Source organism: Globicephala melas, chromosome 5 (assembly GCF_963455315.2).
Source record: "Globicephala melas chromosome 5, mGloMel1.2, whole genome shotgun sequence".
Lineage (NCBI taxonomy): Eukaryota > Metazoa > Chordata > Mammalia > Artiodactyla > Delphinidae > Globicephala > Globicephala melas.
In genome coordinates, this window is record NC_083318.1 from 22218970 (window position 1) to 22232620 (window position 13651).

Sequence of the window (13651 nt, forward strand, 5' to 3'; positions counted from 1 at the left end):
TGGCTTTCTGCCATGTTGCCTCTTGAAGCTGAGTCAGGTTTCTGTAACTTGGGGCTCCGTGTGAGGAAGTTTGACGTGGCAAACTGGATTGCGTGGGGAAGCAAATTCCTGCCAGGACCAGTTAAGAGGGACCCGACTGCTTCCTGCTCTTTGGAGTGAACATCCCTGCCTTTCCTTTCTGTCACTCAGCAACAGGCTGCTACGTAGGTGTGTTCCTGCTGACTTCCTAAATGCGCTTGGTTGGATGAGCTTGACCAAAGCTCAGGCTGCCACGTCTCTCTCCGCTAAGTGGGAGGAGGGAAAATATATTGTCAGTAACACAGTGGACCAGCAGGCCTATCTCTCCTTTCTTTAGAGCTCCTTTTCCAAGGAGAAGAAAGTGATCTTATAATATTTTTACTTCGTTGCTTTAATTTTGGAGTCTTAGAGTTTAATACGAAAACGAAACCAAATGAAGAATGCAGTTTCCTGAATATAGATTTCAGACCTTAGCAGGTTGCACTGAACTTTTAGCGTAAAAGGTAGCATCATAAAATAACAAAAGGAAGAATATTCCTATGCTGGGTGAAAAAACTGGAGAGAAATCATAGAATCATTGTTTTATATCTGGAGAGGCTTTTAGAAGCTTTATTTTGTAAGAGGGACCTGATGCCCAGAGAGGTTCTTCAGCTTATTCCGTGTCACACAGCCAAGTATTGGCAGATTTGTAGTGTAAACCCACTTCTCTTGCCAGGATTCAGAGCTTTTTCTATTATAAATTTTTTTTAAGAATAGTTCTATGAAATGTCTCTTATTTATGAAACTTGGAGAAAATGACAAATTTAAAACAAATTGATGTTTGGGTTCTGAGTAGAATCAAGATAGATCTGTTGTATTTGTGAGTTGTGTGTGTATGTGCCTAAACACATATGCAATTGGACTTTTTTCCTTAGTTTCTTAAATATATGTGCATATGTTCTTAGAGGTATGATATTTAAATCAGAAAGAAAGTGTCATCTTTGACCGAGAAACCACTGACAACTCTCAAATAGTTGTAGGCTGCCACCTGGCTTCATCAATATATGACTCATAAAGTCAGTCCATTATCACCTTACCTTCTGCTATATTTGTTGGACTTTTGATTTCTCTTTATCTTAACTGCCTGGTTAAAATGACTAATTAGGATAGCACTAAACTGACACAAGTCAAAACATCTGATTGCAGACTACTGGCAGTTCTGCTGGTCAGTCGATTGAATGACAAGGTGATTATTGCCAGTGACAAGCTCTGTGCTGTAATGGGGCTGTGGAAACCAAAGGCACCAAAATAGTAGATACATTTATGAGAGACTGTGAAACAGTTTAGTCTTACAATGAAAAAGTGGTTGGCAGCTGTTATTCAGGATTTCATGCCTGAGTATTTGCCTAGGGCTATAGAAGTGAGTTGCTGAGTTCCACAGAGCTATGGTTAGAGCCTTTTTAGGGGGTAATGATATGATGTATGATATGAAGCTGTCTCATGCACCTGATAATTGTACCTTTCCTCAAACCATCAAAAACATTTATTAACAGTGTTTATATTTTTAATAATGTTAAGTGACTCAAACCCTCTTGTTAACAATTTCTTTTTTCTGTTGCAGGGTTCTTTTATAGAACTGTTCCTTGGAATGATATTTTCATAATGAGTCAACAAGGCTATGTGGCTACACCTCCTTATTCTCAGTCCCAGCCTGGAATAGGCCTTTCTCCACCGCATTATGGGCACTATGGGGACCCATCTCACACAGGTTCTCCACCAGGTAAAGTGCATTATTTTGACCCATGTGTGATTATCGAATCTCAACCTCAGAGACATAAGATGTTCTGAAAGAGCTTTGGAAGAGTTGAATGGTCATGGCTTGAGATTATAGGATTATTTGGAAAAGCCTACCTCATTAGTTTGGTTATTGCATGGACCAGAATGAGTTTGTTTGAAAACAAAGACACTTGCTGAGTGTTTTGTTTTTACTGTTAGACTTGCTCTTGCTATTAATCAGTGGTGTGAGGTTATTGTAAACACTAAAAAACCCCACAAATTATGTATGTATATATATATATACACACACACACACACACACACTATATACTAAATATATGTATATTAAATATATACATATGTTGATATTGGAAAAATATCATTAGATTTGTATGCAGAAGATTACTCAGTGATGATAATAACAAGAAAAACATGGCCTTGTTTTGAAATGATTATTGAATAATATTGGTTGCCTTAAAATATGGTACCCAGCAGGGAATCTTGGCTTTGGAGCAGAGGTGGGAGAAAAAGGAGTAATGGAGTGGGATTGCTATTGCTCTGATGGCAGTTGACACGATGAAGTCACCTCCTGTTATCAAGGGGCTGCTCTGAGGGACCAAGTTTCAGTCAGAAGTGAGGCTAATACGAGCTTGTTTCAGTTCTGATGATCCTAGATTCCCGAAAAATATTTGTGTAAGACAGTTCTTGGGACTTCTGAGGGAATTCTGAGGAATTCAGTTCAAATCCTTGGTGGAAATGGGCTGTGTATAAATCAATGAGTGTCTCTTGGGGTTCACTAAGACTGACTCAGGTGTGTAGGATCCAGGCTGTGCTGAGTAGCATGTATGGGTGCAGAGTCAGCCAGGGGTGAGGAAAGCCTCTAGGGAGGCTTGGTGGTAGCAGCCATGCACAGTTTGCTGTAGAAGATGCTGTGAGACTGTGAATTTCCTGTGGGAAGTCACTCTGATGACTTAGTCTGCCCATAATTTTTAAAAACCTCCAAATGAGGCATCCTCCTCTTGTCCAGGACCAGTCCTCCCCATGACATTTCTAGGTCTGGATCCTGTAGGAACCATTTAACCCATCTTTCTCTGGTTTCTTTCTGTCTGGTGGTTCATTCCCGCTCAGCATTTATATATAATGATAATTATAAATTTCTCTTTGCATGCTTTCCATGTATCAAAAGCTGGTCCTAAAAGATTTATGTGGATTATTTTCTTTAATCCTCATGCAGTGCTACTCAGGACGTTATTAGCCCTATTTTGCAGCTAAGAAAACTGAATGTCTGGTATACAATGATTTATCCAAGGTCACAGAGCTGGTGGTGTAGCCAAGATTCATGCCCCGGTCCCTCAAGAAAACAAACAACAAACTCCAATACACACCTAAGTATAACATTCAGTATTATTCACTTTTCCTACCTGTCTTCACAGCCATCTTCTTAAACAAGTACTCACTTCACTCACTCACTCTCCATCCTTGCCTTGCAGCCCCTCCATGGCTCAGTGTGGTCTCTGCTCCATAGCTTGGGCCCCATCCACCCTTCCCCTTCTCCCACCGGGGTCGTTGGTGGCCTCCTATTACCAAATGCAGTAGACGCTCTCCTGTCCTCTTTTGAATTTGATACTGTTTATTGCTCTTGTTTGTACAAAACTCTTTTCTCCTTTGGTTTCAGTGACACTATCCTTTTGTTATTTTTCTTGGTGGGTTTCTGGACATCTTCTAAGGAGTTCCCACCCCTCTACATGACCCTTAAGCAGTGCTGTTTTTCCTTCTTTCTTCTGTCTCCACCCCTCTTTTCCTCTCACTCTAGATTTTTTCCCTTAACCGTATCGTTCCATATAAAGTACTAGTCTCTCAGATCTATTTCTCCAGTTCACATGTCTCTCCTAAACTCCAAATCTGTATTTTCAATTGCCCACCTGTTTACATAGGTATATCAAATTCATCGTGTCCAAAATAATTCCGTATTTTTTTTATAAAACCTATTTTTTTCTGATATTCTGTATCTCACCCGGCATCTATCATTCATTCAGCTGCTCAAATTAGAAAGTTTCACTGTTTAAAAAAAAATCTCTTCCTTTTACCTTCTCTAATCCAAATTCTTCTGGGGTAATCGTAAGTGTCTTTTCTACCTATTTCCTTTTTATCCTGTTGTCACTATTCTTGTTCCAGCCATCCACCTCTCACCTGGATTACTAACATGGTCTCTTAACCCTCTCTGCCTTTCTCCAAACATTCAGCCCTGTGCTGGAGGGACTCTTATAGCCTGCAAATCTAATTCTGACTTTCTTTTGCTTCAGACCTTTCCGGGACCACCAGAAAGCCAACCTGTGCCTCTATGTTCTTCCTCCCAGCAGGGCGTACCTCACACTCCTCCTTCAGACTCAGTTCACCTGTGGTGCTTGCAGGCATTTCTGACCATTGTTCGTCCTCAAGCTATTTGTAAATCCTCTTCTCCTGTGTTCTCTAACACCTGTGCAGCCTCACTACAATTTACCATACTGTGTATAATAGATGTGCCTGAGCAGAGAAGGTCTTCATTCAATGTATGTTCGACGAATGAGTGAATGACCAGCTGCTGCATTCATCAGCAAAACACTCAGGTGTTTACCAATAATAAAAAAAAACTGTCTTTGTTGGATTAAATTCTTCATGCTTTAATTTAAACCTCTTTCTCCTTATTCAATTCTCAGATGGATACCAGGCTCTCTGACTCTGTATACGTACCTTTCTGTAAATTATGGTGTCTTTGTTTAATGATTTAAGGAGGTCACTAAACTACCCTAGCCTCTATTTCTCTGTGCTGAATGACCTTAGATCTCTTAGTCTTTGGTCATCACGTGCCTTCTTTTCTAGCCTTTTGGTGATCCTTTTGTTATTTTTTGTGTGTGTGTGACAGACACAGGCAACTTAGCTGTGGTTCCTTGAAATATCTATTTTACTGTAGATCTGGCCAGTGCTAAGTCTTGGTTTGAATTTCTTAGATACCATATTGCCATTTGTGCCTGTTGTGTAATGCTAGTGCTATATAATAACAACTATAACAGATTTATTGAGTGAGCAAAATACTTGTGGAGATACGACAATGAATAAAATGAACCTAATCTCTGTCCTTATAGTACTTACTTGTCTGGCAGGACATGCATTAAGGAAATTGACAATGACAGTGCGGGGGAAGCACCATCTTGAGGAGGTAGAGGTGGGCTGGAAGCACACAGTGGGTGCACCTAACCAAGGCTTACAGGTGAAGGGAGTCTTCCTGGAAGGAAAGACCTGAAAGATGAGTGAGAGTTGGCCAGGTAGGGAGGCAGCTTGCTGGGGTTGGGGAGGTGCCACTTTTGAGGACCTGCAAGAGGTTTACCATGGCTGAGGTGTAGAGTGTGAGCAGTGAGAGGTGCCTGAAGTGGAAAGTGGGGCCACTAAGGCTTTATTTAGGCTTTATTCTAAGGGCTGTGGGGTGCTGCTGAAGCATTGTAGGCTGGGAAGGGTCACGATCCCATGTATATTTTTCAGTTAACACTCCACATTAGGAAGAGTGTGGAGAAGGAATCAGAGTGGGCACACTGCTTTCTGGAGCAAGGTTTCTTGTCCTCAGCACTGGTGACATTTGGGGCCAGCTAGTTCTTTGTTGTGGGAGGCTGTGCTGTGCATTGTAGGGCCTTTAGCAGCGTCCGTGGCTTCTGCCCATTAGTATTAGATACCGGTTCTCCCTTTCCTCCCCCAGCCCTCGGCCCCAAGCCCTGGCAACCAAAAGCCCTAGACATTGCCTGTTGTCCCTTCAGGTGCAACATCGCCCTTGGTTGAGGACCACTGGTCTGGAAGCTGAGGGGCAAGAACTGTTGATGTCCTGGAACTGAGGCTGGGGGCTCTGGGAGTGGTGAGGCTTCTGATAAATAGTGAGCTTATGTAGGTACAGCACCAGGCACAGTGCCTCGGGAACAGTAGTCATTACAGTTCTGCCCATATAATAGGGAGTTTATCTTTGTTTATTTTAGATAAACTTTTTTTAACAAATGGTTTTTAATTTTGGTTTTAGTTTGTCAGATCCAGGGCCAAATCCAAGATGTGCTTTTCTGCGATGTTGTTTTGGTCGGGGTTCTTTTGCCAATAACAGAAGCCAGTCTAGCAGAAAGAGATGTGTAAAAGGGTATCAGGAAGCTAAGAGAATATTAGAGAGTCAGAGAACCAGGCTTGGGACTCTGCGGTCCATAGAGTGCACACCCTACATCGGGCTATTCCGTCAGCAGCCACTGCCTGTCTAACCTGGAGCCACCATCTCTGCCCCCTGGCCAGGGTCTCCCAAAGGTGTTTGGCTTTGCTGAATTTAGAGCACATGGCAGCCCAGTTTATAAGGGAGTCTAGGAAATGGAGATCGCATCTTTCCAGCTCAGGACCATACAGAAAGGCAAGCCAGAAAGGAATTGGAATTGGTATTGAATAAGCTGGTCTATAAAATCTGTCACTGCATTAAAGACCAGTTTATGATTTTAGATATTTTTCTTTGAGCATAAGCATAGTTAGATCTTTCTCTTGGTATGGTTTTGCTTTCCTATTAAAATTCTCATACTGCTCTGTAAAGAACCTGATTTCTCTTTATCTCTGATCACTTATGAAAATGCCAGTGATGTGGCCAGGCAAAGACTATGACTTTGCAGATAACAGTGATACTGACTTCCCTTTGCCCTGAGTATAGAGTCCAAATGGCACCCAGGACTTTGCAGTCTGACCCCAGCCAACCTGGACAACCTCTGCTCCAGCCACTTTCCCCACCATCTGTTCATACCACACCTTTTGCCAGTCCCTGATCACACCACGCTGTCTCAGGTCTTTACTTGAGCTTTGCCTTCTGCCTGGAATCCCCTATCCTGTCTCTGTACTAAGATAACTCCTGCCTGTCCTTCAAGATTCAGCTCAAGTAGTCCTTCCTCTTTGAACTTTTCTTGATTCCCCTAGGAAGAGTTAGGTAGTCCCTCTGCACATTACAACACTCGTCACAGGGCACTGTAATTGTTTACATGGTTATCTCTTCCCCAAGAGCTCTTAGTGCCTCGGAGGCACATTGAATGTATGTTGAACAAGAATGAGTTTGAATCATTGCTATACAGTTAATTTCCAAAAATAAAAGGGATTGACATGTACACACTACTATATTTAAAATAGATAACCAACGAGGACCTACTGTATAGCACAGGGAACTCTGCTCAATATTATGTAACAACCTAAATGGGAAAAGAATTTGAAAAAGAATAGATTCATGTATACGTATAATTGAATCACTTTGCTGTACACCTGAAGCTAACACAGCATTGTTAATCAACTGTACTCCAATATAAAATAAAAAGTTAAAAAAATAAAAATAAAAGGGGAAGAACATTTTAGTAAGATTGGTGTATGACATTTCTGCTTGAGTAAGAACTGTGTTTTGTTTTGTTTTGTTTCGGTTCTGTTTTTAGAAGCAAGTTAATATGTGCATCTCATGTACACATGACATGAGTAACTCCGAGGACAGTTTTTTGATTTTCTAGACATATATATGAGGGTTGTTGATGAAATTGCTGTTTACCTACTTATTTAAGAAACGAGAATATCTTTAGTTTCTTGTAGTGCATGTGATTATTTACTGCTTTAGTGCTAGTATTGTAGATTTTCTACTTTTGTCCAAAATAATGTTTTAAAAATGAAAATACTAGTGTGCATATAATTATGGTATATATGTCTTGTTAGAATATAAATCCTTGAAAAAAAGGGCAAGGGATATGGCCAGGGAGAGAAACTAAGATTTCTTGAGAGATTACCTTGATTTATCGGGCATTGTTCTGGATGCTTTTATACCCATCGCCTGATTTAATTCTCAGAACAGTCCACAGAGACAGGGGACATTATTGCCATGGTACAGTGTTAAAAGCTTAGGTTTCGAAAGAACAACGTATCTTGTCAGGGTCACAGGTGTTTAATGGTAGGGGAGGAATACAAACTCCAGTCTGTGTGACTGCAAGTCTCATGTTTTTCTAACTTTGCTGGATTTGGGGTTTAAACTCTATGTAAAAATAAGAGTAATATTTGTTGTTTTTGTTCTTGGTATATGGAAAATGGCTAAATATACTGTGACTGTAAAGGTAATATAAAATTTTTCTTAAGTTTGAGGAATCCTGTTTTAAGAAAAGAAACCTTTGTAAAAGTTTCAATAATATTATTCACGAATACTGCCACCTCACTGGTTATATTTCATCCTGCATTACCCGGGCATCTGAGAGCATGCGCTCCAAAGAATTGGCCAAAAAGTTCATTCGGTTTTAAGTAGAAATGAAAGGCACATTTTTCGTTTCACCAAGAACTTTATTGAACAATATATTCATTAACGTATTCATTAACCGAACGAACTTTTTGGCAAACCCAGTGTGACAATGTAAGAAATTCTTTCGGGGCTACTGCAAGGTCATCCAGTCACTTCCCTTACTGTCTGAGCGAATAAACTTTCTAGAAGAAGATAAAAGCAGAAAGGAGATGTTGAGTATGAAATACCATCATGAGGTCAAATGGAGGAGTGCACAGAAGCCAGCCAGGAGGTCACTGGTGGTGGTGCCAGAGAGGAAAATGGGGTCAAAAGTAAATTGAATGGTAGAAAACAAACTTATGGTTACCAGGGGTAAGGGAGGGAGGGATAAATTGGGAGATTGGGATTGACATATACATGCTACTACATATAAAACAGATAACTAATAAGGACCTACTGTATAGCACAGGGAGCTCTACTCAATATTCTATAATGGCCTATATGGGAAAAGAATCTAAAAAAGAGTGGATATATGTATATATGTAACAGATTCACTGCTGTACAGCAGAAACTAACACAACATTGTAAACCAACTATACTCCAATAAAAATTAAAAAAAAAAAAAAAGTAAATTTAATGGCCTGGAGCAAAAACAAGCAGGATGGAAGTAGAGAGAGCAAATAGAAGAAATATACTTCTTCTCTTTTTTTTTCCTTTTAAAAGACTGAAAGAGGTGTCGCAAGTAATCTAGTCTAAGCCTCTCCTTTTGCAGTAAGGGAAAACTGAGGTCCACAAAGATAAACTTCTTTCCCAGAGCCATCCATCTGCTAGTAAGTGGCCAGATGGGGCGTCGAACTGCTCTAACCCAAGCTCAATGATTTTTCTCCTCTTCCATGATTTCTCTAGAAGAAGGAGAGAAAAATGTCTGAGAATGGTTTTAAAGAGAAACCTTTAAAGATCTCTATTGGAGAAGAGCTGCTTATAAATTAAAATGCCGGCACTGCCAAGAGCATCTCTTAATCACGTGTGATTCTGTATTTTGTGGGGTTTTTTGTTTTTTTTGTTTTTGTTTGTTTGTTTTTCGGTACACGGGCCTCTCACTGTTGTGGCCTCTCCCGTTGCGGAGCACAGGCTCCGGACGCACAGGCTCAGCTGCCATGGCTCACGGGCCCAGCCACTCCGCGGCATGTGGGATCTTCCCGGACTGGGGCACGAACCCGTGTCCCCTGCATCGGCAGGTGGACTCTCAACCACTGCGCCACCAGGGAAGCCCTGATTCCGTATTTTGTATGAGTGACCATGATGACTTGAGAAGTCCCTTAACTCTTGAGAATCCTGGAAAAATTATTAACTCTGAAGGCCGTGCTCTGGATTCATTGGAGAAACAGATGCTATTCTCCGTTCGTGTTCCTCCTGCTGTATCTCAAATAAAGGCATTTTCAGAGGTCTTTTTCCCCCCATAATTAGAGTTAGGATGTTTTGTGATGCCTCATACTGTTTTTTTTTTTGGTCAGATTTGTATTCTGATATCCAATGGACATTTCTCACTGTGTATTCTAGCATTCTTTGTGTGATGGTGTGTTCCATCAAGTTGCCTCTCTACCAAATGCAAAGATTTATTTCTTCTATTTTAGTTTCTGTTTAGCGTTAAAAGGATTTCTGCTCTTCTATCATTGTGATGGTCAAATAGTGATGCCACAGCCTGGCATTGGTAAGCAAGATGGTTAAAGCAAGTGTGAAGGAGAACTTGTTCTAACCTGTTTTTCCTCCTCCCCCTCCTATTTTGCATTTTTAACCTAATATCTTTGTGTCCTCTCTCTTTGCACTTTCATACTCTTCTAAACTCATGTCCTTCCCTTGCAGGTATGATGAAGCCAGCAGGGCCTTTGGGGGCTGCTGCCCCCGGGGGGATGTTGCCTCAGGGCCATCCGCCTCATGGACCCCATCAGTTTGGCCAGAATGGAGCTCATGCCCAAGGTCCTCCTCTTCAAAGGTGAGTGAGATTCCAGCCCTCATTTGTATAATCTACTAAAATGATCTTACAAGTCCCTTCTACACTTGCATGTTGGTTGATTGAAACTTTGACCTCCTGATACTGCCCACATCCTCTAAAGGATCTACTGGAAAACTGCCAGGAAACAAAGCATTTAGAGAAGTTAGACCAGTGGTAAAGCCTGTGGATTTGATGTGGAAGGCACACGGATGCCAGTGAGGGACTCTTGAAAGGCAGGGTGATAGTAAAAACAACACGGGGAATAAATCATCTGTGTTTATAAATTAAGGAAGAGAGAAGTTGGAGGCAGGCCTGGAAAAGCCAAGGTATGAGATGTGGGAGATGCTGGGACCATGCAACCCCTCAGGACTGTGCCCTGGGAAGGGAGTCCGCATCACACCTTCCCTGCTGGAATCCCATTGTTGTTTGTCCTGTGAGGTGTTGCTGGTGAGAATCCCAGTGCCAAGCTGTACACAGTGTTTACGTTGGAATTTCTCCCAGGATCACCCAGAGGCTTCATTTCCCAGGTTCCTTTCTCAGGTTGTCAGGCTGCAAGGTTGGGGTTGGTGGAGGAGTAACCCTTCTGGAGGGTTCTGGCCCTTGCTGATGGGGAGGCCATTTCGTTACCCTCTGAAGGAGCCTGTAGTCCCTGCTAGTGGGAGAACTCCCTCTGGAGTGTTTTAAATCATCAAGTTCATTCACTGACAGGGCATTTGTGAGGTTGACATCCCCTGGCTCTTGTCTGTTGTGATAACATTTGCCATTGACGTGGTAGCTCTGAGATGCAGAGTGAAGGTTGATGTAGGAATCACTGGCTGAGTGAGACTGAGTAATTGTGTTTACATGGGATCGTGGTTTGAACAAGGAGCACGAAGTCAAAGGGCCTGACTCAGGACCTGCCCCTCCTGTCTCTAGCCTCAATAGCATGGTGGGGAGGCACGAGGGGAGGGCAGAAAGCCTGAACCAAGACGCTGCCTCTGGTTCAAGCAATTCACTAGCCTTGTAATGCTGGTGACGTTCCTGGGCCTCTAGACCTCATTTTCCTCACTTGTGAAATGAGGAAGTAGAATTCTCAGTCCAGAGTACGGAGGAGAAAATCTGTAGAAGTACATTGTTGTGAACTGCCAAGCAAGTCAGATTTTTTTTTTTTAAAAGAAATGCAAAAATTGAACAGCCACTTTGAAGTTAAGAAAAGATTTGAGTCACCGGTATTAGCCTAGATTGGATTGATCTTTTCAGTTATTTCTACTTGTTTCACTTGAATTATGTTGCTTAGAAGTAGGTAAATCACAGACGTTGCCATCAGACCGATCTAAGCTGTGTGATTGTGAGCTCAGCACAGCGTCTGGCACAGTGATGAACAGAGGCTCTAGGGTTGGGCACGTTTGATACCCTTGGCTCAGGGAGTTTTGGCTGGATAAGTTACTCTGCCTCTATGTGCCTTGGTTTCCTCATCACAGTTGTAGCAATAATAGTGTGGTGGTGAGGATTTTGATCACTAATCCATGCAAAAAACCTTGCACAGTGTACAGCGCCCATGAAAGACAATGCATGTTAGCAGTTATCAGCACTGTTTCCACTGGATATGGAAAGTCTACAGTCTCTTACTTGCCCTTCCTACTAGCTCAGTGTTGCTACCCACCTCAGCTTGGTTTAGGAATCTGCCTTATTGTGATTTCCAGGGAAGCACTGACAGATTTTGTCCCGTCTCTTCCTCCTCCACTGTTCACTTGCCTCAACTTGAACTGTGAATTAAAGGTTGGAAATGGGATTTAAAGATGGAAAAGTCTAGTATTCAGGCTAAGCCTCCATGGTGAGGCTACCTAGCCTCATGGGGCATATTTCTGTGTGTACAGTTCAGTGCAAGCACAAAGGGCTCAGTGACTGTGCAGGTGAATCACACCAGTCTGATAACAGGGGTTGTCAGAGAGCATAGATCCCATATGACCTGGCTATGGTTATAGCACTTCAGGGAGTCATTTGTACTTAGAGGACCCATCATGGACCCATCATAGAAATCTTTTGATTTTTACCATATCTAAACTGTCGAATAAAAACGTGATTAATTCAGAGTCATTATATTGATTTAAATTTAAAAATTATAAGTTTTATTTTTAAATGTTGCTACTTCAAAGGTAATGTTTCCTAAAACTTAAAAATCATACCTAATCACTTGTCTTTTGATGTTGGCTAAAGCGGAATAAATGTCTTAAACTTGTAAGTGGTACTAAAGTTATCTACAAAGTGTTACTGCTGGGTGGGATTAATCTCCTAAATAAATTCTATAACCTAAAGTTCCTTTTTTTAATTATAGGGGGAAAAGTCAATTGTAAGTGTTCTATTTTGACCAAGAAATGGCAAATTGGGTAGGAAGGAAGGTTGGAAGGAGACTCGTCTTCCCAAATCGAACCTATTATTAGGGTGAATCTAATAAGAAATTGGTTGCAATGGAAAAGGAGAAAACAAGAAAAATAAGAGAAATACATACTTGTTTTCTCTTCCATTTGTGTGTGTATGTGTAAAGCAATGACATGATTGAGCAGAGCTTTTGTTTTTCTCTAGTCAATGGGCTAAGTATTTATCAATCTAGATTTTGTATCAGTCAAATCTTGAAAAATTTGGTACCTTATCTCCAAATTCTCACAAACTTCAGCATACAGCTCACTTCCTATGCAATTTGACAATGAAACTTGAAAATGAAAAGTATTTGAGGTTGAGCAGGCCACAGACAACTGAGTCAACTCTCTAGAGGTTTAGGGTTAAACTGAGGCTAACTTTTCATGTTTTGTTAATCCTCTGGTTATGATCCTTTATGGTTCTTTTTGGTTCTTTTTGATGGTGAATGTGCCCTCTTCTGACAGTCAATGAAACAGTTAATTAAAATATGTAATTGAATGTTTCTCAGCCCAGAAATATGTTAAATGAAGTAATCAATGAGAAATATTTAAATCTATATGATTGTTAATTCTAACCACACTATATTTACAGCAGGGAAAGGGATTGTTCCATTTTTATGATTGAAAGCTGAAAGCTACAGAGAACTAAGTGGCTTGTCCATGCTCACACACCAGCTCTCCAGGCTAGGGTCAGGGGCCTGGATTCTCATCTAAGCTCTGACACCCACATGCTGTGTGGTGTTGGATAAACTAATTTAGTAAAGTAATGAAATTGAAAAATATTAAACCACTCTGTATGTTTAATATGTTTTGTTAATCTCTTTTTTCATATGTATGTCAGAGTTCTTTTAAATTTTTTTTTTTGTGGTACGCGTGCCTCTCACTGTTGTGGCCTCTCCCCTTGCGGAGCACAGGCTCCAGATGTGCAGGCTCAGCGGCCATGGCTCACGGGCCCAGCCGCTCCGCGGCATGTGGGATCTTCCTGGACCGGGGCATGAACCCCTGTCCCCTGCAGCGGCAGGCGGACTCTCAACCACTGCGCCACCAGGGAAGCCCTAAAATACTTTTTATTAAAAAAATATTTAATTAAAGTTACCCTTTGCTTTTTTACTTTTAAGTTGATAATATTGCATTTAAAATCCAGACCTGTTTAAGACTTAGTTGATCAGAAAAAAAAATTTGTGAATTTCTGACGCCTAACTCCTAGGATAT

General features: G+C 41.3%; 1 protein-coding gene across 2 annotated transcripts in view; it reads left to right on the plus strand.

Annotated features, from left to right (window-relative positions):
• Window positions 1–13651, plus strand: part of SEC24D (SEC24 homolog D, COPII coat complex component) — a 108717-nt gene that overhangs the window by 765 nt on the left and 94301 nt on the right. For both annotated transcript variants that reach the window (XM_030863968.3, XM_030863970.3), the window contains exons 2-3: window positions 1619–1777; window positions 9914–10043. In XM_030863968.3, coding sequence (XP_030719828.1) covers window positions 1660–1777; window positions 9914–10043 — 248 coding nt within the window. In that variant the 5' untranslated portion in view covers window positions 1619–1659. The remainder of the gene's footprint in view (window positions 1–1618; window positions 1778–9913; window positions 10044–13651) is intronic.